This window comes from Pleurodeles waltl, chromosome 10, assembly GCF_031143425.1.
Source record: "Pleurodeles waltl isolate 20211129_DDA chromosome 10, aPleWal1.hap1.20221129, whole genome shotgun sequence".
In the NCBI taxonomy this organism is placed as follows: Eukaryota; Metazoa; Chordata; class Amphibia; order Caudata; family Salamandridae; genus Pleurodeles; species Pleurodeles waltl.
Window position 1 is genome coordinate 607,742,135 of NC_090449.1, and position 25,506 is coordinate 607,767,640.

Consider the following 25,506-nt stretch of genomic DNA (forward strand, 5'->3'; position numbering starts at 1 on the left):
CACATAGTAATTTGATTACTTCGTTATTGAAGTGACTTCCCCTATCTGATTCTAAAGAGATCAGAAATCCGAAACGTGGTATTAGTTCTCTCAAGAGTAGTTTTGCAACTGTGAGACTGTCATTTCTGCATCTAGGGTATGCTTCAATCCAGTGACTAAAAATACACACAATCACCAACACATATTTCAAGCCTGCATGCATAGGCATCTCTATGAAATCCATTTGCATCCTGCTGAACGGACCACCTGCTCTTCCAAAGTGGCTCAAATTTACTACGGTTCCCTTCCCTGCGTTCATTTGTTGGCAAATGACGCAACAATGGCAAACTGCTTAAGCAACTTGGCGAAATTTGGGATTAAACCAATCAATTTTGAATAATCTAATCATGGCATCTCTTCCAATGTGTGCTTGTCCGTGATATAGCCTAGCTATTTGTGTCAAAAGACTGTCTGGCAAAACCAATCTCCCTTCACTTGAAACCCACAAATCATCTGTTTTTTTACGCATTGTAATTTACTCCATGAGAGTTTTTCATCCTTACTAACATTATTTTGTAGGAATTTCAATTCTTCTATTGTATCTACAACTTTTAGAGCAAAGGCTTCATTTGGATCAAATTCTGGCTCACTTATCAAATTCCATTTGTCTCTGAGCAATATACAGTTCAATGCGCAAAACCTTGCGACTTGATCTGCATATCCATTTCCCAAAGAAACGAAGTCTTGTGATTTCGAGTGTGCACTGCATTTTACCACTACTACTTCTCCTGGTAACTGGATAGCATGTAACAATTCTCTTATTCTTTCACCATTTTTCACTGGTGATCCTGAAGAGGGCATAAAGCCTCTTAGTGACCACAATTGTCCAAAATCATGCACTATTCCAAATCCGTACTGACTGTCAGTGTAAATGGTGACTTTCTTTAATGCCGAAAGTTGGCAAGCTCTAGTAAGGGCTACTAGTTCCGCTACTTGTGCAGAGTAAATTCCTTGAAGCCAAGATGCTTCTAGAACTCCAGTTATTGTACATACAGCATATCCTGCTTTCAATATTCCTAGTGCATCTCTCAAACATGAACCATCAACAAAAATAATCTGATTATTTTCTTCCAATCGAGTATCTTTGATATCAGGTCTTGGTTTAGTACAAAATCCAGTCACTTGAAGACAGTCATGTTCTATATCATCTGCATTTTTAATGTCAACATTTTCACTGGGAAACAAAGTTTCTGGATTCGATGTAGTGCACCTTTTTAATTGCACATTAGGTGATCCCAAAATGATTGTCTCGTACCTTGTAAGCCTAGCACCAGTCATGTGCTGTGTTCGGGAACGTGTCAAAAGTGTTTCGACTGAGTGAGGGACCATAACTGTTAAAGGATGTCCCATCACTATTACTTCACTCTGATTCAGGCTCATACCAACTGCTGCTACTGTACGCAAGCATCCTGGTAAGGCTGCTGCGACTGGATCCAAAGTAGCTGAAAAATATGCTACTGGTCTGTTTACACCACCATGGGCTTGAGTCAAGACAGACAAGGAACATGCATCACGTTCATGACAAAACAAGGTGAAAGGCTTTGTGTATTCAGGCATACCTAAAGCTGGAGCTCTGCACATGCATTCCTTTAATTCAATAAAGGCATCCATTTCATCTCTTTTCAACATTATTTCATCCTGCACATCTTTCTGGGTCAGTTTCAGTAAAGGTTTGGCTAGAGTTGAGAAATTGGGAATCCATTGGCGACAGTAGCCCACCATTCCCAAAAGCTTTTTCACCTCTTTTCTTGTTTTGGGTGGACTCATTTGAAGTACACTCATTATTCTTTCTTTCATGATTTTTCTCGACCCTTTTTCTATTTGGTGACCCAAATATTTCACTTTCTTTTGGCAGTATTGCAATTTTGAAGGAGACACTTTGTGTCCATTCCTTCCCAAATGGTTCATTAAGGCAATAGTGTCAACTGTACAGTCATTTTCTGTTTTGGATGCAATCAGTAAATCATCAATATACTGTACTAAGGTTGATTCAAAAGGTAATTCCAATGATTCCAGATTTTTCTTTAGAATCTGATGAAAACTGATGGTGACTACGAAAACCCTTGAGGAATTCAACACCAACTGTAGACTCTGTCCAGGAATTTGAAACAAAAGAGAAATTGGCTGTCCTCATGAAGAGGCACAGAAAAGAATGCTTGTGACAAATTGATGACTGTGAACCACTCTGCATCACAGGGAATTTGAAACATTATTACAGCTGGATTTGGTACTATGGGACAACATTTGACTATTATGTCATTTATTTTTCTCAAATCTTGAACAATTCAGACTTTTCCACTTGGTTTCATTAGTCCCAGGATTGGTGAATTACATGGACTACTTAGTACTTCTTTCAGTACTCCCTGTTTCACAAATCCGTCAATGAGTTGGGCGACTTTCATGAGAGTATCTTGTGGCATATGGTATTGTGGAGTCTGAGGAAAATTTACATTAGGTTTTACAGTCACTTTCACTGGTTCTGCTCCTTTGATCAATCCTACTTCTTTCCCTGTCACATCCCACACTTCCTTTCTAACAGTTTCTTGTAAATCAGCTGGAATATCTGCTTCAGTGAGCATAGGATAAAGAGTAATCAGGAGATACTCTTCATCAACAGTTTCCATTTCTTCTTCTTCTAAACTGTCCTCTTCTTCCTCATCACTGTTTGTCTGAATTTTGATTCCATTATGTGAGCACATAATCGAGCATCCTAGTTTGCATAATAAGTCTCTTCCTAATAGGGATACTGGATTTGAGTCACACACCACAAATTTATGTAACCCTTGAAAGTTACCAATTTGCACTGGATCTGTAATTGGGTTTGTCAGATACCGATTTGCTACTCCCAACACTTGAACTGTTCTCCCTGAGAGTGGCAAATTTGGTACTTCGATACTTCTAACTGTAGAGCGTGTAGCTCCTGTGTCAACCACAAATGAAACGCTGTGACTCATAACTCTTCCTTCCACATATGGTCCCTTTTGATCAACTTCCAAAGATGCTGCAAGCATACAAATTCCCTCTTCATCTGAACTCTCACTCTCCCATTCATTGTTTATTCCATTCTCACTGTGCAGCGGGAATTGGTGTACTGTGTTACTTTGATTCATTCCTTCACCTGTGACCTGTTGAGGAAGCATTACTTTTTGCTGATTCATTGGTGCTAAGGGTACTTGCATTTGCTGATTAGGTACCATAGGAAACTGCTGTTGCATTGGCTGTGATTGTACTGTTTGTACACAAGGCATTTGCACCTGCTGTTGTTGTATAGGTTGCAGACCTTGCATCTGATTTACATTATTTGGGAAATTTGGGTTTGGACCTCTCAATTTTGGTCCTCTCATATTCTGAAATGTATTGACATCATTGTTTTGCTGACCTACACCTTCCTGCACCAACATCGGGCACTCCCGTTTCCAATGTCCGACGATTCCGCACGTGTGACATGGCATCACTTTCTTCATTGCCTGTATACCATTAGGAATCACAACAATATTCACATCAGGACCATTATTCACAAAACCTCCTCGGCCTCTGCCTCTCATCTGTGACTGAAACATAGCATTTCCCTGCTGTTGCTGCTGCAGCACCTGTTGTTGGAAACCTCGCAAACCTGTCTGAGCTGCTCTAATCTGCATCACCATCACTTTTTCTTTTAACCTTTTCTGCTTTGTCTCAATCTCATCACTGCCGTATTTTGCATAGTTCAACACTTCATCGATCGATTTTGACTGCCAACAATCAAATGCATTTTAATCATCTGGCTAATTTCTGGTCTCAATCCTTCCACAAATCTGAATACAAAATGGAGCATGTCTTTTGCTTCAATCGTTTCCGTTCCACTATAATGTTTAAATGCTTTCAACAATCTCTCATAGTATGCATGTATCGACTCTTTAACTTCCTGTGCTGTTCTGTCAATTTTCTGCCAATCTACATTTTTCGACGCAACTTTTGTTTTCAAATACTCAATCACTTTATGGTATATGCTCATTACCCTAGGCGATGGTGCACCTGTGTCCTTATCTCTTTCCGGTTCACTTGTTGGCCAATCTACAGCCCTTTTACAATCTTCCCACAAACTACAATTTCGAACAAAGTATTGAGGTCTTCCCAAAGACACTTTGCGAGTTTCACGAATCTATCTGTTTGTTGATACCATTCGATCGGTTTCTCTCTTAATTTAGGGTCATTATCCGTAAAAGATTGAATGTCACACCTGTGCCATGGTACATGGATAAGATTTCCTCCTGCTGTTTCTCTCATTGGTAACATGGTTATAAGATAACCATTCTGTTGTATTTTATCATTCTGATCTGGGGTACTTTCTTTCTTTTTTATCCTTTTTCTTAACCCACCCACTCTCCCACTTGTCTAAACATCTCCAAACAAGCGCTTTGCAATATTTCTTTAAGGTGTGTTTTCATTCCTGCAGATCTCATGTGTTCAAAGTCTTTTGCCTCAAAGTCTAACCTGTAACTGCTGCTCAAGTGCTTGGTTTTATTTATGTCTATTTTGTGTCTGTCTGTGATTTCTTGTAACCTCTTATGTATGCTGCTTACTTCTTTTGTAATTCTAGGGCAAACGTATCTCAGCTCTTCTTCTGTGTATGATTCTAACCTGTTCAGACCCATCGTTCCATCTACGAGTTCACCTGCTTCCATGCCCAATCTTATTTGATTCAAATATTCTTCTCCTTTCCCCTTGGGTGTACTCTGTGGGGTATTCAGACTGTTCAACCATTGTGTTAACTGCTGTGCGTTTAGTCCCAATAATGTAGCATCTACGTCTACTGCTACTGATGGTTTCTGACATGACTAAACTGGAACCTGTTAATGATTATCAGCCACAGGTCCAAAGACGCTATTATGATGAACATAATTTGGAAATAACTTCTAATTTAAAGGTGCAGAGAGGACAGAATTACCAAAGACCGACATTGATTGAAACCGAACCAACACAAGTTTTGATGCCTCAAAAGCAGATACAAGAAATGCCAAAGTACAATCAAACAGCAGAAACACAGTTATACATGTCAGCAATGATGAACCATAATGTGGGAATTACCATGCCACAGAATTTGGGTAACAGACAGAGGCCCTCATTCTGACCTTGGCGGTCTTTTCGCAAGACCGCTGAGTTACCGCCGCGGTGAAGACCGCCGACCGTGGCGGTGTGCCGCTGTGCGCATTCTGACCGCTGGGAGCGTTCCGCTGGAAAACCGCCAGCAGCCACACTGGCGGTCGGCGGGAAAGTGGAGACTGGTCAACCTCCACCGCCACGCCAGCAGAACACCGCCCACAGAATTACGAGCCACATTTCTGTGTGGCGGTCTTCTGTTGGCGGTCTTCTGTTGGCGGTCACGTCCCTATGGCTCCCGTCGCCTCCCGGAGGACCAACGCACAAGGTAAGTTGATCGTCCGTGAGGGGAGGGGGTGGGGGGGTGTTGTGTGATGTGTGCGTGCATGGGGTGTGCGTGTGAGTGTGTAGAGGGGGTGTGTGAGTGCGTGTATGCGGGCGGGGGGTGCTGCTGTGTCTATGGGTAATGTGTGCTGTTCGGCAGGTGCGCATGTCGGCATGTATGTGTGCGGGTATGTGTCCCCGTTGTGTATGTGTGTGTAGGGGGTGTGTATATGTGCATGTTGGGGGTGTGTGCATGTCGGGGTACATGTATGTGCATGTCGGGGTGGGGGTGGGGAGGGGGTTCGTACCACCTCTGGGGGGTGGCAGGGGGGTGGAGGGTGTGGGGGGAGGACTCGGGTGGGTAGTGGGGGGTGGGGGAGACCCCTATCAGTGCCAGGGAAGGAATTCCCTGACCCCGATAGTGCTTACCGCCATGGTTCGCACGGCGGTTCCCGCCCGCAAGAAACCGCGGCGGTAGGCAGGGTCATAATACCCTTGGCGGTCTTGGGACGACCGCCGGGCCGGAGTGCGCAAACTCCAGCCCCGCGGTCATGACCGCCGTGGCGGTCGGAGTGGAGAAGTAGCGGTCGGTCGCGGCGGGGACCGCCGCGGTCAGAATGCCATTTTTAATACCGCCGGTCTGTTCGCGGTCCGACCGCCGTCTCTCCGCCGACCGCCAGGGTCAGAATGAGGGCCAGAATCTGGACGCAATATCTTTGCCTATCACTGTAGGTCCGCCAGTACCATTATATATACAAGCAAAGCCAAGTGTATGTGATCAAGGGGTAATGACAAAGAATGAGACAGGAAGGAGATACATAGAAAATATTCAAGAAATGACTCCCGTAGGAACACTGTCAAATCGATCTGGTTCTTTGTTGGAATTTTGTCCAATTCCAATTTGTGTTCCGTCAACTGTGGTAATAATACTGCAAACATTCTGTTTCTGTTTTTGAGGTTTCATTCTGTTTCTGTTTCTGTTTTTGAGGTTTGCAGTATTATTACCACAGTTGACGGAACACAAATTGGAATTGGACAAAATTCCAACAAAGAACCAGATCGATTTGACAGTGTTCCTACGGGAGTCATTTCTTGAATATTTTCTATGTATCTCCTTCCTGTCTCATTCTTTGTCATTACCCCTTGATCACATACACTTGGCTTTGCTTGTATATATAATGGTACTGGCGGACCTACAGTGATAGGCAAAGATATTGCGTCCAGATTCTGTCTGTTACCCAAATTCTGTGGCATGGTAATTCCCACATTATGGTTCATCATTGCTGACATGTATAACTGTGTTTCTGCTGTTTGAATGTACTTTGGCATTTCTTGTATCTGCTTTTGAGGCATCAAAACTTGTGTTGGTTCGGTTTGAATCAATGTCGGTCTTTGGTAATTCTGACCTCTCTGCACCTCTAAATTAGAAGTTATTTCCAAATTATGTTCATCATAATAGCGTCTTTGGACCTGTGGCTGATAATCATTAACAGGTTCCAGTTTAGTCATGTCAGGATATATTCTCTGAACTTGTGGTATTTCTTGTGTAAAAGGCACATCAGGACTACTTTGCCTCTGCAATTTTCTCAAATTCAGTGTTACAGTACCCTATATCGGTTCTGGAGGGGCAGTACTAGTGCTTGGGCCATTTTCGTATTCCACATATGGTGGTGGACGGTCATTTAACAATTTCAGAATGAACTCCTCATCATCTGATTCGTCTGACCTTTTCGAGGTTCTCTTATTTTCTCTATCTTTGGACTGACTCCTGTTTGTTTTATGGGTAGCTTTTTTTCCTTCCATCTCTGCTTCATCAGTAATTGCTGGAAACAATTTGACTCCCTGCAATATATCTGATCTCCAAACCTTTTGAGCACTATCCCATCTAGCATCCGCTAGTGTCTTTTCTACTTTTCTCACTCTTGTCTCAAATTTCTTTTGTAGTTGCCTTCTAGCCATTTGTTCCCAAATTGCTAATGCTTCAAACTGTGCTGGTCTTGGAGGTATTTTCATGTCATATAGCGCAAATCTTAAATTCTCCAAAACTTTCAAATTAAATGTTCCATGGATAGGAAACGCTACGCTTCCATGCTTTTCTGTTAATTTACACCATTGTTTTAACCAAAGACATGGTGTGACACCCTTTTCTTCAATTAAGATATAAGCTGGTGTACCCTTGGGCAGTGTTTCTTCTCCTACATGTGCTTTAATATATACATCTCCCCTCAAGGCACTCTTAAAGGCTTTGAAAAATTTCATCTTTCCGTCTTTTATTTTCTCAAACTGTAATCAATAAGTGACTTTAATTCCCAGAATACTCTTCGCTTGCCTTTCACCACCAATTGCGCTTCGCGGACTGCGTCCAATCCGTGCGTGACCCTTCTCACCAACCAACCTATCCCAGCGCGGCTCCAGTGACGTCACACTCACACACTGCGGCTGACAAAGTCTTCCAGCTTGTCCTCCTTCATTCAGCTTCACTCAAAACTAATCTCTGCAATGTATTGCAAGCACTAATAAAAAAAAGAAAACAAATCTGTCGGTTTACTACAGGAAAAAGGTAATACAATGGCTTCAGAAACCTTAGGGATTTTTCACTAGCCTCAGCAGTTATTCCATCTTTCTCGGTTTCCCACTTTCGCAAGCAAAATTTGACCTGCAAACTTTACTCTCAACTGATCAATGAACTATTCTAGTGCACCTTAGAATTCGTCAAATCTCAAAGTCGAAAATTTTCTTTTATTCCTCAACATTCGTACTGACTTGTTGACAACGCCCGATCAACCTCTTAAACCGAACAAATTACAACTTCAATCAAGTGTCTCGAACACTTTTCAACATACTCCGGAGTCTCTTGACCTCGCAGGGCCCGTCTCCACATCAACAACCACGTGGACAATTTTTCCTGCACAAAGCGCTACACACATATGAAGTTTGACGACTTCCCTACTTTCACACTTTGGAGTACCACTCCTCTAAAGGTTTAATTGGAGTTCGTAACCCCCTAAAAATCCTCACAAACTTCACATTTGTCTGCGGCATAAGCTATGCAAGGGCAAAACCCTAACTTCACTCATACCGTCACTAGAAACGCCGAAAACATTCTCACACCTCTATTTCCTCCATTCGCAAGCTCCGAGATTCCAGGAAAGTCATTGGGGATTTAGGGCATCATCATCTCTCCAACTTGTTTTATTAAAGAAAATTCTAACTTGAATCCGTCTATTGTTCGGATGGGGTCCCAAAGGGCCAAACCATCAAGCTCTGCTACCATCTACTGTTAGAGCGTCCAGTCCTTATAAATTACTTAGGCTTGGACACACCAGAGGTCAGTGAACCTTTTAACCAGGTTGAGTTCTTCTCATCCAAAGAATTGTCGGATTCCTCAAATCAATAATCAATAATCATTTATAATCAAGAACCAATACTCGATTAGTAATCAATCAACAAATTAGTTAAACAGAAAATCAGTAATGAGACACACCATGACCTTTCAGTCATGAATAACCACACCTGTTTATTAAAAGCTAACAAGTTTATTTCCCTATATTAACAAAGCTAACACAATATAGGTAAGTCTCAAAATCAAATGATACACATATACGAACATTACTGGCTGTCCATAGCGACGGAAGAAACGAAATCTACTCAAAACTTGGATTATAATGCACTCGGCTATAGCAATGCAAATCACTAATAAAAGTAACTGAATTTGACTAATTGCATACATTGGTCAGCATAACAAGATTTCAATTCAGCATGGTGCATCAAATGAATACCTTAACTAACCTCTGATTAGCATTGGCATGTGGGGCTTCATGCAAAACTAATTTAGTCAACATAAATTTAGAAAACTTCTAGCTTGGGCTCTGTCAAAATAAGCAGTTGGTACCTAAGAAGGAAAATACAATGAATAATACATTTATCCTTTCATAATTACCAAATACAATCAGCATTCAAGGAAAGTCTTCGTCCTTCAGGTACCAGTTCGATCAGCATGGGGCAAACATCAAGGGGGCAAAGTTTAAGGCAAGGTTTCCTTGCAGCTACAAGGAAAATGGGGGAACAAAAGTTATTGAATGGGCAAGGCAAAGTAAAGTTAAAGTCTCCAGGGTGAGAATTCTTTAAAGTCTCTCTCTCTGGGATAGAGAAAAATCATCAAAGTGTCATCAAAATGGATTCTTGAATCTGGCTTCAAAATGGCATCAAGGAAAATAAATTGCTGGCTTCTCTCTGTCCGATGGGATTAAGTAAGAAAAGTTCCAAATTCTTCAGGTTCTTCCATTGGAGGGTCCATGGGGTGATTTCTTTTTGACCAATGAATAGTGTCTTTTCTCTTAATACTCATCTACGCATAAGGTGTCCTTGGAGTTTTGGAACACAAGTAGCAACAAAGTTGCCAATTAATTCTGTATCAGTGTCTTTATTGTCTGCACCTGCAGAAACTGACCTTGCTTCAAAGGGGATGAAAGTTGCCTAACACGCAACCTTGAGATAAGTGTATTAGTCATTCTACTGGAAAAATTCAGCTTTTAAAGGTTTAAACACATCTTTGTTAATACAAGTGAAAACCTACGCAGTTAAAATTGAGACCAGGCAACTAGGCCAAAGCCTCTGCTAAATTTAAGCTAAGCATATAACAATTTTAACAAGAAAAGCATAGAATATAGCTGCAATTATGACATACCAATACATTTGTCAGTTTTCATGATTAATTAAGCTTGTTTATACTAATATCGATCTACTTCGTGAGCACATTTTCTACATACATTATTTTTCTTTGCTAAAATCACATTGTCTTATATGATTTTGTTACATGATATATAAATGTTTGTTAGTCTTTCTTTTTCTGCTTCATCAGTAGTAGCTGGTGTGGCAATACAATGCTAAGCTCAGTAACTAAGCAGCACTAAATATGTGAACTGAGAAGCGTTGATCTGTCCTGAGCTTGTACCCTCCTGAGTGGCAAACCTGCTTCAACATCCTGACATTCACTTACACAACTAAAGGGCACTACCCTACTAACCCTGCTCTAGCCTGCCATGCAGATTGCAAGTACTCCACTCTGCACTGTTCAGAGGTTGGGGCCTTGTTGAAATCCAAAATAGACCATGAGAATGTATTGCCCGACTTGATGCCAACTTAACAAAAAACAATACTGCATGGCGTCCACATACTTCAGCTTTTTGATTGTTAGGTTTGCCCATGTGCTACCTCCATTGTCTTTTAGTATTACAAAATATATCTGCCAAGGTCCTCTGTCATTTGCCGAATGGCAAATGAAGATCAAGCAGTACACCTCAAACCATACTCTTGTGTTTGTCAGCCAGCATTAGCTGATGTGGTTGTCCCTTCTTATTGAGGTAATGGAAATAGAAGTATTCTGCCTCAATGATGGTAATGAATGTCACTATTAGGAAAGAGATTTATGTGCATGCACCTATACATCCACTGATGTGACAGTGTTATTACAGTATTTTGGGACAGGATAACTACAGGTTTGGCTCCTGAACAAGAAGGTAGGTTGATTGGCTACACTGGAAGGTCCTGGATGCCAGTCAGCAAAGACAGAGCGCATGATGGGCCAGTGGTGTGGGGGGCATGCCTGAAGTCTGTCTGGCCCAGAATATTCTGTGACAGTGAACCATGCAGATGTGCAGAGATGGAGATCATGAGTACCTCTTTGGAAGTTGATGCTTTGCATAATGCAGGGGTGCATCCTGGGAAAGATCCTCTGAGTTTCGTTGTCCATGCAATGGTAGTACTTTTAAATATCAACACCAACAATAATGTGATAAAATAATATTGAGGACATAATATTGAGGGACAAAACATCGCAAGGTAAGTGCATGTAGGGAAGCATGGATTTAATCCTCCTAACTCCACATCTGCGCACCTTGAAAGCATATGTACAGCATAGGTAGCAAAGTAAATCCCTTACTTGATCTGTCCGACCAGCCACCAAACTCTAAATACTTTTCTCTCACACTATAATTAGAGTAACTTTTTTGTGAAACCATTGTCTTCATTAGAATTATAAAATATCTCTCAGCTCAACTATTAATGAAACACAGGCTCCTATTCCAGCAAAGCTGTTACACACACTATTCTTTCTAAATAATCCCTTCACAAAATGTCCTTCTTACATATATTCGTACTGGACACATAACAGCTTTTAACTATAAACCCAAAGTCAGACCGTTTGGACTTGTTGAGTTTTAGTTTTCACATCACTGAAAATGCTTGATATTTCCTTTTGTCAATGGCCACTGTTAATTTTCTCTTTCAGCGTATGGAGACTATCCTGACAAGCTGCAAGTGGCTTTGCTTCCAGTGGTTGAACATTCCATCTGTGCTCAGCCCCACTGGTGGGGTAGTTCTGCTCTGGATACCATGGTGTGTGCCGGAGGAGACGGGGTGACGTCTGGATGCAGCGTAAGACCTACTGATGTTAGAATTGGTGTTCCAAACATGAGTTTGCCCTATGGCTATGCTGAGCTTGCAGCTCCTGCAAGTAGGCGTAGCATTTGTGCCAATGCCACCCAGATGTCAAGGGGGAATGGAGTACAGGAAACTTCTCTGGCAGATCAGAGTCTCTCAAAGGATGGCAGGACCAGGGCAGAACCCATCTGACGTGATTGACCCTCACAATCAAGAGAATTTCCTAAAGGCCTGATTATCTGAAGGGACAATAAAGCTATGAGTTGCTATAACCCTACAAGCCCGTTAGAGGCACTGGCCTGCCAGGAAGCCCTGTTGAATAGTCCACCAGAATGCCTTTAAGTGCAGTGTTAGGTCGCTCCTCTGAAGCCTACATGGCCCAAAGGCAGTTAGATATTCCATTTGAAAAGTAATGTTTGTTGTCCATGGGAATAAGAGAACATGGTACTATTGCGAGCTCACTGAATTGCCAAGTACCTCCTCTTTTGGCTTTTACTTTGGGAGTGTAGAGATGTTGATCACTTTTGTCTTACACTTCTTTAGCCCCTTACCACCCTCCTAACACCACCATGTGTGCACCATATCTAAGATACGGTGCACCATGGCTAATCCTGAAAAGCACCTAGGGACCCATTGTTAACAATGGGAGCCTCCTTTTAATACCTGCTCTGAGCAGGAGTTAAAAGTGCCAAAAGAATGATGCAAAGTACCATTTTCAGACACCCTAAAGAGGGATCACCCCTTTTGCATACATTAAGGCTTGGCGCAGGCATAATTTAGCGCAAAGGGTTACAAAGTGGCGCGATGCATGTATTGCACCACTTCGTCAATCTGGCGCAGCTATTTTGGCCTTGTTGGGCCACATTAGTGTAAAACAATTTAAGGAGGTGCTAGGCCCTCCTAAATCTCGGCCATTGTCAGCTGTGACGATGATGAGGACATCAGTCACGTGAACAATCTCCTTCACCTTACTGCCACAGAAGGCAGTGATTAAATCACATTTTCTTGGATACTTAACTTAAGGTTGATTTGGGGTGTCCTAATGACTCACCCACAGAGAGGCTGCCTACCATTTCCAATGTAGAGCTCTTGCTTCAATTTATTGAAACTTTGATAAACCTGTTAGTTAGTCAGACCTTAATAAGTAAACTTACAAGGAAGACGCAAATAGGTCGATGGACATTTTGACTCGCTTTGAGGTTGTTCCACCATATATCCTGTACCAATACAGATCAATGACATCAACAATCAATAACTTTGATGATCATTAAGAGTCAATAATTTCCACTCGCCATGACTTCGTGGCCATGAATAACCACACCTTTATGTAAAAGTTAGAATGTTTATATCCCTATATTAACAGTGTTAATGTCACAAAACTCATCCTCAAAATCAACTGATAAACTACACTACTGGCTGTCCAAAGTGGTGAAAGAATCGCAATCTAATCAAAGCTTGAGCTATTACACATTCCAAAGTTATAGTACAAATTAATAACAAGAATAACTGCACAAATGATATAACATACATTTAGATTCATCAAAGATAAAGACGTCAACAGTTAATACATGTAGCGAGTGTCATTAGTGAGAACCCTAATTAACATCAGATTAGAATAACATGTTTGGGCTTCATGCAAAAGAATTTAGTCAGCACAAATTTGGAAAACATCTAACTATGGCTCTATCAAAAAAACAGTTGGTACCTAGAAACAAAAGCAAATAGACATAGCAAACAGTGTCATAGTCAGTATACCTCTCCTCAGTTTGGATCAGCAAGCTGTGATAGTCTTCCTCCTTAGGACATCAGTCTGGTCAGCAAGGCATCAGGTTCAGCATCAAAGTTCAGAAAGGCACAGTCTTGAAGTAATAAAGATAAACATGCCTCATCTTGGGAGGGTCAATAAAATAATGGTCTAACTCTCAAGAAGAATGGGGAGAATGGCGCTTCTCCCCTCGGTGCAGTCCGGCTAAGTTGGATTTCCTAAAACTACTTCCCATGTACCCATTGGTCATTGGATCACCTGTTTACATTTAGTCCAATGAAACTAAAACTTCAAATCTATCATTTTCCTAGTACATGGTTAACATGTTGATGATTGGCTCCTCGTCTCCTGTTCCCATTGCGTGGCTTGTCAGGTGTCAATATTGTTGCAGCTTTATACTCCAGTCAGTATGTTCATTGTCTTCTCCTGGGAAGGCCAGTCTTACACACATTACATTAAACATTGTATCTTGGATAGTACATCATCTTCTAGCAAGCAGTTTCCCATGAGAAAGAACTTCAGCTAGGCGCACATGGACAGTACAGTGGAAAATCACAAATGTATTCTCTAAGCATCCATTTTACGTCGGTTAAGAAATGCAGCTTGACATGAGACTGTGCAACTAGGCTGAAGCCTCGCTAAGTTAAGGCCTACAATTATTAAAGTTAAAACATAATACATAATCAAACATAAGCTCAACATTTCATATTAATAAGCCATTAATAAGTACATTTCTTGAACATTGATGGCCATTCTGGTGGGTCTAAATTAATACAATTTCTGTGCAAATCCAACACTCAAAATACACGAATATTCATAGTTAAAATCAGCATTGACAAACCTCATCCTGGTTCCATGGAGCAAACTAGCTGCTGCTGTAAATCACCAAATTGGCCATTGCTGTTGTTCTGCACTGGGTGACCCAAAGTTGTTGACGGCGGCTAACCCTTCCCTTGAGAGTGTTGTTTAAGGCGGGTAAAACTGGCATAATTCTGTACTCGAAATGATGTGAAATGTCAAAAAATGTCACACAATTTGTTTTAGAATGTGAAATGCAAGCATGCCATTTGCTCTGTTATTTAGCACACAATGCACCATGTACCACTGGTTCATACTGGATGCAACAATTCATTTCGAACTAGAAATATACAGCAAAATCATGTATGACATGAACTTAATGACTTTTATTTGCACCATTCTCGTTGTTCTCGTAATCCCACAATAGACTTTTTACCAAAACAAAATCTCAATTACGCACTGTGGCATAAAGGCATAGTCTCAGGCATTTTTCATCGTAATCATAACATTGTCGCATGGGCTCTCATTATCCTAAATGAGACTACTGGATTTCTAGGCAGCAGGATCGATAACGGTGTGGGGGACTGAGTCTGACCCACGTGTAAAGAATTCTGTCACCCTGAATCCGTTTTTTGCTCCGGCTAACTAGCAGTGCCTCATTTCTCCCACGGGGAAGAGATGATTGGGCAGCCGAGCGCATGACATCTTTGGAACTTCTCAGGGAAGTCGTGGTCACTCAGATCCAAACCAACTCTCTCATTTACAATATGGTCTCATATACAAATGACAAAAGACAGTATAAGTTTTATCTAATGTTTTAATAAAAACACTGTATTTTAGATAAAAAGGCGTGAGCCGCAATAACCAGAACAATACAACATAGTAGGATTGAAATAGTCACCAGGAGAGTAAAACATAAGAACAAAGCTATCATATTTCCTAACAGTTTCTACTCTCCCTCTGCTTGTTCTATTTAGAGCACAGCATGTTAAGCTTCTAGCTTGCCTTTCCGAATCACCGGGGAGATATAAGCCCTCATACCTGAGCAAAGGCCTGTGATCTGGTTCAGCATCTGCAACGAGGCAGTCGGCGTCTAGTTGTGGTTCCCTGGTCGGAATCTCCCTCTTCCGTGTACTAGGACTAGGAAGTGTTTTTATAATTAACACGCTGGTGTTCTAAGAAACGTCCCTACGTAATGTATACTTTCTACGAACCCTGAAGACTAAACTTCTACCACGTCTATCGGCAATGTACCAGACTGTATCCTTGACTGAAGTACAGAGTGAATATGTTATGAAGAACTCCAGTGCTGAAGTAGGCAAAACAGTGTGATATGAATAAAAAACAACACCGTAGAACTGGCTATTTTGTAAAATAACAGTACGAAGCGTAATGAAAAGCATTTAGAGCAAAGTGCATAGAAGCTCTAAGCTGTCACCTAATGAATAAAAGACAGTCAGGGCAAAGTGCACAAAGGCCTGAAGCCTGAAGCTAATGCGCAATCTATACATAAAATTAACCACACTACACCCTCCCCTTGTCGGTAGCAAGTGGTTCCAATAACATAAAAACATGCCCTAAACATAAACAATAGATTTCGACAAGGTAAGAAGACAACAAAGTCCTAAATTTAGGAAACATGTGACGATAAAACCAAATTCAATATAGTGTCAATTTCGCCGATGAGAAAAAAAAAACAATTGTCAGACAGAAGCAACAGAACGTAGGAGCTCCTCCACTTCGATATATGTTAATACCGGAAGATCCACGCCACAAAGTACCATGGAGCAGGTGTGTTCCAAAGCCCCAAAACCATTCAGGGCGGCACCCCGTGCAGGGTAAATGAAAGAGACAATACCATCTTCCTCCAGGAAGGGAATCTCATAAACCGCCTCACGAAGCAAACGCAACCGTAGTGCACAAGTCTGGGAATGAGCCCTAATCGGGAACATCAACAGATCAGGATCGACCACTGGAGGGCGCTGCAGTGAGAGACAGAAAGCCAGTGCATGTTCAAACAAGCACCAAAGGCACCGAAACACGGGTTGCACACAATCCAAAACCGGTCTGAATGACAGAGACCAGTCACACTCCAAATGGCCCAGGAGTGTAGCTCCAAAACGCTGCATCATGAGTTCACGACACAGCTGCGCTGACGGGAGCAGCAATATAGGATCTCGTCGTGGCGGGACAGCCATTGCGAAAAAATAGCAACAATAGCAAGACTCCAGCCAATAAAGCCAAAGTAATTGGGAAACCCCCCAAAATGCTTCCGAAAATAGAGTGTATAGCCGAAGGTATCAAACCGAATATGGAAGAGAAGGTGTGAGCAAAACCAACACCAATGGCTTTGAAAAAATGAGCAATACCAGCAGTGCTGGATGCATTAAATATACGTCCCACAAGTTCACCGAAGTGACTTGGAAAGTTAGTATTCAAAAGGGACTGTATCTCCGCCGATGACCTTGCCACTTGAAGTGCGTAGGTCTTGCTAGCAGATGTAAGGGCCACATGCTTTTGAAACAATAAAGCTTTCAGCCGACTCAACTTGTCGAAATCAACCTTGGAAGTAGCAATATGAGGCCAGATGTCCGCTACCTCCCTAATTTGAGTGGGGGGAAACAACACATTCCCGCAGCACGTAACGGCCTTGTTGACAACGACAACGTAAACTATTCCTGCATGCATGCCACAGCAGCGTTCGCTGTTAAGAACACTGTAACTGCCGTTAGAAAGCACCTGGAAAGTGTTTTTAATAACCGGGACTGGAACACCCTTCAAATAACAAGCTAAGTTAGCAATCGAAGCGTTACACGCCCCGTGCAAGGACAGCTGTTTACAAACCATGGAATGGCTGACAGAAGCTTCGCATTCGCTACCGCTAAGAAAAACCTCCCTCAAACCATTAACACATCTGTATTGAAAGGGAAGCTCCCACACCTCGTGTATGTAACTGTCTCCCAATAGTTCATATCTACCCACCGGAATGTGCTTCAAACAAGAAGTAAATTGCAGAGTGTAGATAGGCAAATTAATAACCCCATTAATCAACCATTCAGCTGATGGAATCTCAGCCACCGTAAAAGGCAGTTTCTCCAATTTCTCAATATTCAACATAACATACGTCGCTTCCTTTTTTGCCATCAACTGTTGTTGACGAGTTAAATTAAAGGAGATAAAGATCTCCTTGGAACGAATGTGCTGCCATGGAACGCGACCCGCCTTCAAGGTCTGAAGAGTCCAACCCAGCTGCATGATGGACCGTGTTTGACTCTGCCCATGATATAAAGAAGACATGTCTGATTTAATAATGTCAATAGCAGAGGAAACAATGCTGTCAATCGTGTAAACACGGTCAGAAAGGGTCTGCATGCCATTATCAACAACAGACAAAGTCTGTAGCAGATTATCCTGATCAATCTGCCTCAAACGGGCTGCAGCCTCCTGTTGTGAAAGTTTCCAAATCTCATTATATACTTCGTATAAAAACCTTTTCCTCCGTGGTACCTTGGGACCCGACAAAAAATCTTGTAAATCAGTACCATTAGACAGTAACTTGAGATGTGACTTAACTGCATCCAGCGTGGAGTACCTCAACCATTGTTGACAAAGCTTCCCCACGCTGTACGTAGTTATAATATCAGCATGTTCTGGTGAAATGTAACGAGGGTCTGCCCTCCTAGTCCTGAACCCCCCTGAAGAGGTGACAAAACGTTGATGACACTGATTAGTGTCTACAGGCCACAATAACCACCCGCCCGGATGTAACGATGAAGTGTTAAGCGTACCATTCTGGACCCAATGCGTAAATTCACTAAAAGTAGCATTCACATAGTGCTGCCAGTTATTTAATTTGGAAGGGACAGGGATACTAGGTAAATTCAACTCTCTAATCGTCGCCAAGCCCAAACAGCTAGTCTGTTGCACTGTGTCATTGAGGAAAATCATCTGTACAGGGATAAGACATGCTCTAAATAATGTATCCCTGCCTTGCATTTGCCAATGTTTTGTACCCCAAACACTTTTCAAGTCAACAGTTTCAAACCAGTATTCATACCCCTCGACCGAAAGTTTAGATACAAACAAATTTGAATACAATAATTTAGTATCGGTCAATAACAGTTGCTTATTAGAATACGGTGTAACTTTAAAATAGTAAGACTTAGCATCCTGTTGATTATGCCCAAATCTAAGGCAGGGGCAGCCCCATTTTCATCTTGAATTTGTTTAAGCACTTCCGGTAAATTAGCTAAAGTCGGCGTACTGTGTGCTGTAGTGTAGAGCGCGGCAAACACCGTGCCCCAGGTATTACAAAGGTCCACTGGAGGAACCATCCCATACGGCAAACATATCATCAAAATTCTATGTTTATCCTGAGGTCCTGTATGGGGAAATACTGCTTCCAGCGTATTAATCTTTTGCGCCAGCCAAAATGGAGTCTCCTCACGTTTAGCCGGTACCTTGCCCATAACTGAGTGTACTGTGGCCGGATTTATTCCCGGAACCACAGCTTGTGGGTGCGCCGGAGCAGCACGCGCTGCATTGGTATTTAATGTCTGCATCACAAACTGAACTAGTCTTCTGTATGTCGTAGTTAAGTCTATATATAAACGACGCACTTCAGCCACTGCCAAATTTGCAACTGCAGGATATGGTGTGTAAGTAGCCAACAAGGGCCAGGTCGGACAATCATTACTCATCGGACCTAACCTTACTTGTGCTACTGTGTGTGGGAGGGCGCCATCAAGCCAATTATGGTGTTCTTGATAAGATAAAGGTATCTCTAAGTATGCATAAGCCCTGTATTGTCCAGGGACATTCGCAACAGTATATTCGTGAAAAGTATTCGTACCCCCATCAGCTGCTGGAAATACGACCCAAGAATAAAAAAGTTCTGTCCTATAGGCTGCATGGGCGTCCACCACAAAAGTGATTGGACCCCCATGGACTGTCAGTTCATGTGCTATCAAATGTCCTGTGAGCGGGTGACGCATATTGATCGCTATATTCACTACAATAGGATTCGCCATTTGTAAAAAATAGCCCTAGGTCAGAGAAGGCACACCAATATCGGGGTTTTTTCCTTTCAAAGTTCAAGCTTGAACAACCAACCACTAAGCAATAGGACGTACCTATCCCGTGGTGGCGGAAACCCTCAGCCCCACGGACGTCTCCGCATATGGAACCGAGGAGTCAAAATATATATGAGACCGAGAGAGTCAGTCGGACCTAAACATTAGAGCCAGACCAAACGTTGGCGGCGCCATGTCGCGTGGGCTCTCATTATCCTAAATGAGACTACTGGATTTCTAGGCAGCAGGATCGATAACGGTGTGGGGGACTCAGTCTGACCCACGTGTAAAGAATTCTGTCACCCTAAATCCGTTTTTTGCTCCGGCTAACTAGCAGTGCCTCATTTCTCCCACGGGGAAGAGATGATTGGGCAGCCGAGCGCATGACATCTTTGGAACTTCTCAGGGAAGTCGTGGTCACTCAGATCCAAACCAACTCTCTCATTTACAATATGGTCTCATATACAAATGACAAAAGACAGTATAAGTTTTATCTAATGTTTTAATAAAACAACTGTATTTTAGATAATAAGGCGTGAGCCGCAATAACCAGAACAATACAACTTAGTAGGATTGAAATAGTCACCAGGAGAGTAAAACATAAGAACAAAGCTATCATATTTCCTAACAGTTTCTACTCTCCCTCTGCTTGTTCTATTTAGAGCACAGCATGTTAAGCTTCTAGCTTGCCTTTCCGAATCACCGGGGAGACATAAGCCCTCATACCTGAGCAAAGGCCTGTGATCTGGTTCAGCATCTGCAACGAGGCAGTCGGCGTCTAGTTGTGGTTCCCTGGTCGGAATCTCCCTCTTCCGTGTACTAGGACTAGGAAGTGTTTTTATAATTAACACGCCTGTGTTTTAAGAAACGTCCCTACGTAATGTATACTTTCTACGAACCCTGAAGACTAAACTTCTACCACGTCTATCGGCAATGTACCAGACTGTATCCTTGACTGAAGTACAGAGTGAATATGTTATGAAGAACTCCAGTGCAGAAGTAGGCAAAACAGTGTGATATAAATAAAAAACAACACCGTAGAACTGGCTATTTTGTAAAATAACAGTACGAAGGGTAATGAAAAGCATTTAGAGCAAAGTGCATAGAAGCTCTAAGCTGTCAGCTAATGAATAAAATACATTCAGGGCGAAGTGCACAAAGGCCTAAAGCCTGAAGCTAATGCGCAATCTATACGTAAAATTAACCACACTACAACATGAAATGCCAGAAATTATATGGGACTGCCGAAATAAAGAAAATCTGTCCATTCTGCAGGCTCCTTCCTTCTTTAACCAAAACCCAGGCTGTTTTTCTTCCACTCCTCACTCTAAAGAGTTGAAACAGGTTAAGGCTATGGTGAAGAAGGTCTTCTCTTCGGGGATACTAACCCTTTGGTCTACTAATGCAATGCATCTTCTGGCTTATTATTTCCATGCTCTGCAGGAAATGGTCTAATTTGTTGTTGTAAATCTTCTTGACTACCTGCGTGACAATGTTTTTGAAGTAGTATGTGATGGGCTGGTTGAATTTTCTGGAGCTACAGGAGGCACATAGAAGTTCCAGAGTTCACTGAGGACAACAACAACATCCTTCTTCCTTTTTGTTTGATCCTCCCACCAACATCCTTTAATTCACCCTCAGGGGGGCATCTGTAGTCTGTAGGGATCTGTGTATCCTTTTGAGTGGCAAATTTGTATTCCATCAAAATGGATCATTGGGTGTGCCAGATTGTTAAAGGAGGCTATGCCCTCCGTTTCCAAGGGTTGTCTCCCCCCCCTTTTTCCTGTTTCCCTTAGTAACCTTTGCAGACCATGCCGACATTGTGCAGCAGGAGGCTGTCTCTTTGTTGAGCAAAGGTTTCATATAATTGGTTCCAAGAAACAAGATCAAGCAGAGATGTACACTGATTATTTTCTCATTATTTTCTTGAACTGAAAAAATGGCTCTTTGTCCCATTCTGCATCTTTATATCCTGAACACCTTTCTTTGTAAGGAAAATTTCTAGATGCTTACAGAATGCATGTCTCCATATAACGATCTTGCAGTTGTGCAATAGTTATCTGTGTTTTATTGTGGGCTCTATCAATTTGCAATCTTTCCATTTTGTGCTAACATCTTCTCCTTGTGTTTTCATGAACTTCATTCTGGTGACTGTGGCAGATCTTCACAGGTCAGGGTTTGCTGCACTGACGTATTTTAATGCCTTAATGGTAAAGAACAGCTCTCTGCAGCTTGTTAGACCATCTTCAAGCCATGACCTCCATGCTCTTCTACCTGGGGTTTTACATTAACCTCCCCAAGTCACATCTCTAGCCCATTCCGTATCTCCTTTTTATTGAAATGGAGGTGGACTTGACCTTCTTCAAAGCCCCCCTGCCTCACTAGTGAGTTTTGGGACATTGATGGAATGATAATGATGTTTCAGAAGGGAGCTCTACTTCTGGCCTTGACAGCCCTGCGCCTTCTCAGTCTGCTAGTGCTTTGCTGGTCCCGACATATAGGGGCACATGCAAGCAGTTGAGTGGAGCCTCTGTTTTCAGTGGGTCCAGCACTGGGAGGTCCTGTCAGGCAATATTTGGATCTTCTCAGAGGCAGCACAGAACCTGTGTTACTTGATGGTAATGGAATGTCTCACTTGTAGAAAACCCATCTAACAGGGGCCAAAGTAGTGACCACCTCTTTCTCTCTCAGCTGGGGAGGTCATCTTGAAGCCTTGGAGGACTGGTGATCTTCCATAAATGTTCCAAATTAACCCACTCAAACTTTCTGTGTTCTGATGGCCCTCAAGGCGTGCCTTCCCTGCACCTACAGTCATCACTTCAGGTCCTGAGGAATGACCCAACATTGATGCAGTCCATCGACAATAGGGTTGCTTAGGCTCACGAACCCTGTGTCTGAGGCCATAGATTATTTGTAGATTATCTGATTGACTCCTTGAATATTTGCAAACAAACAGAAATGATGGACGTAATGCGGAACCAATCAGTCACCCCCAGTCACAGATCTGAGTTGAATCCATCAATTCTTTTGCCCACCATGCCTCCCCAGTTTGAACCCAGCCATATGCAAATCAGTCTTGACCCTGTTCCCCATGGGAACAGCCCAGCCCGAACTGCCTGGACCAGAAACAAGCATCCTGTGACCGTTTTCGGAGTATCACCCTTCATCAGCCAGGCTAACTTGAATCCAGTGGCACAGTGAGCCCGGGGCCCATGTCTGGGCATACCTGGCACACTTATGGCGACAAAAGCAAACAAAAACAAATGATGGATGGAATGCGGAACCAATCAAACATCCACCCCCCTCACAGATCTGGGTTTAATCCATCAATTATTTTGCTCACCACGCCATCCCAGTTTGGACCCAGCCATCTGCAAATCAGTCTTGACCCTGTTCCACATGGGAACAGTCCAGCCCAAACTGCCAGACGAGGTCATCCCTCGACCAGAAACAAACATCCTGGGACCGGTTTCAGAGTATCACCCTTCATCAGCCAGGCTAGGTTGAATCCAGTGGCACAGTGAGCCCAGGACCCACGTCTGGGCATACCCAGCTCACTTATGGCGACAAAAGCAAACAAACACAAATGATGGACAGAATGCGGAACCAATCAAACATTCACCCCCAGCCACAGATCTGGGTTTAATCCATCAATTCTTTTGCTCACTATGCCACCCCAGTTTGGACCCAGCCATGTGCAAATCAGTCTTGACCCTGTTCCCCATGGGAACAGTCTAGCCCGAACTGCCAGGCCAGGTCCTCCCTGGACTGGAAAACAAGCATCCTGGGACCGGTTTCAGGGTATCACCCTTCATCAGCCAGGCTAGCTTGAGTCTGGGCATACCCGGTGCACTTATGGCAACAAAAGCAAACAAACACAAATGATGGACGGAATGCAGAACCAATCAAACATTCACCCCGTCACAGATCTGGGTTTAATCCATCAATTATTTTGCTCACCATGCCAATATCCTTGAATATTTGGGCAGATGATATCAGTTAGTGAGACCTTGATTATCAAGAGTAGCATTTCCCTTGAGGGGTAGTTTAGTCCATTTTCACCCTCTGGGGTACACCTATTTACTATTCATGGGAACACTTATTGTCTTCATCTCAGTGCTCTACAGGTCTGCCTGCAGAGGTGGTAAATTTTATCATGGCAGTTTGTTGCCCTTGACATGAACTATTTATTCTGGATGAAGGTCATACTTTGTTTCTTGGAGCACTGAAGATAATTTTGACTCCCTTATGTGCAGAACTTTAGGATATGTTGAGCTTTGGGCTATCTTTTGCCCATCAAGGCTTTGTTCTGGGCACAATTAAGTGTTCTTCATCAGCCCATTGAGCTTTTGTTTGCTCTATCAGCTACTGTCAAGTCTTGTACTGATTTGCTGATATGCATTGTTTTTAAGAGGATGACATATCTATTTCCACTTCGTAGTTTGTCATGCCACAGTGGGACCTACATATAATGCTAACCATTCTGATGAGTTCATACTTTAAACCCATAGACAGCTGCCTCTCGAGGGTGATTACTCTAAAGCTAGTTTTTCTCAACATCATTACCTTGGTTTGGCACGTTAGCGAGCTGGAGGCTCTATCTGTTTGCCCTCCTTTCACTTCATGACAAGCTGGTCCTGTGGAGTAAGACTTCCTTCTTTTTTAAAGTGGTTACTTCATGTCAGGTGGACAATCCATCATGTGTTGACGTTCTATCTGCCTCCTCAATTATACCAAGGAAGAGTGGAGGCACTGTGTGAACCCTCACAGAGCCCTTGGTTTCTACATTAATTAGAGCCACAAAATTTAAGGTAGAGTCCAACTTTTTTTAGGATGCATTGCCTCTAAGAAAGGCACAGTGTTTCAGAAGTGGACATTTTCCTTCTGGTCATCCTATTAATCAATCTCTGCTAAGCACTTGTCAAAAACGAGTCTCCCATGCCATTCAGGGCCAAATGCAACAGGGTGAAGGCTGCTTCTTTGGTATTGTCTCTTGGTCCCTTGTTGGACGCCTGCCCAACTGCCACATGGGCGTCAGTTCATACCTTCACCAGGCATTACTTACTGACCTTTGAAGTTCATTGAGTTCAACATTTTGCCAGATTTGTGTTGCAAGTATTGATTGAAGAGGTGAGGTATCTGAAGGTAGACGTATGTACTAGAAAAAACAATCAATGACCATCTTGGTAGATACTCTATCTTGTGAGGGATTCCTAAACAAATTTTCACACCTATCTGTTTTGAGGAGTAGTCTAATGAATTTTAATAAGGTGTCTAATTAGCTTTTGCCTACTGCATTTTCTGTTCTTCTGGTAAACCACGTCTTCCTCTCATAGCGCCTGGAAAAATGGCCAGGAAATTGATATCAGAGTGCTGGGGTGGTGCAATACTTGGCTCAAGTTAGTTTTTGCACACTTTATTTTCTTCCTGTCTGGTAAGCAATGTCTTTGCAGTCCAGGAACAAAGGGCAGAAAATTGACATCAGTGTGAAGGGTGGCTGCATACCTTGTCATGGTTAGCGAGGATTCCAGAGTTCAGTCAGCCTTATGGCATCACTTGTTGGTGCAGTAGAGCTATTTACATTTTCTGGATCCAGTCTGGTGCTTGGAAGAGACTCTAGAGGTGAGTAATCTGCTGGTAGACTGAGTATCCATCCCAATGATCACTATCAAAGTTAAGTAGCTAGTTCATCTTAGTCTTAAAGAGTACATTGTAAGAGCTGACTGACTCTCACTCAAAAAGCAAAGGTGCATTAGTTTAAAAAACATTGCCTTTTGATGCAAAATGACTTAAGAAACGTGAAAACAACCCCATTCTGAAAACAGGCAAGGGAAAAGCCTTAACAAGCATACAATGTTTTTAACACCCATGCAAAAAAGTTAAAATGTAAAAGTAAAAAGCACCAGTCTCAAGGTGGCATACATGTTCAAAAGAAAAAGAAATAAAACATGACCATTGTAGCGTTTGGCCCAGCAGTTCTGTACTGAA

General features: G+C 42.4%; 1 protein-coding gene across 1 annotated transcript in view; it reads left to right on the plus strand.

Annotated features, from left to right (window-relative positions):
* Nucleotides 1–25,506, plus strand: part of LOC138261752 (elastase-1-like) — a 146,348-nt gene that overhangs the window by 116,788 nt on the left and 4,054 nt on the right. Inside the window, exon 6 of the mRNA XM_069211075.1 lies at nt 11,732–11,877. Within this exon, the coding sequence (XP_069067176.1) occupies nt 11,732–11,877 (146 nt within the window). The remainder of the gene's footprint in view (nt 1–11,731; nt 11,878–25,506) is intronic.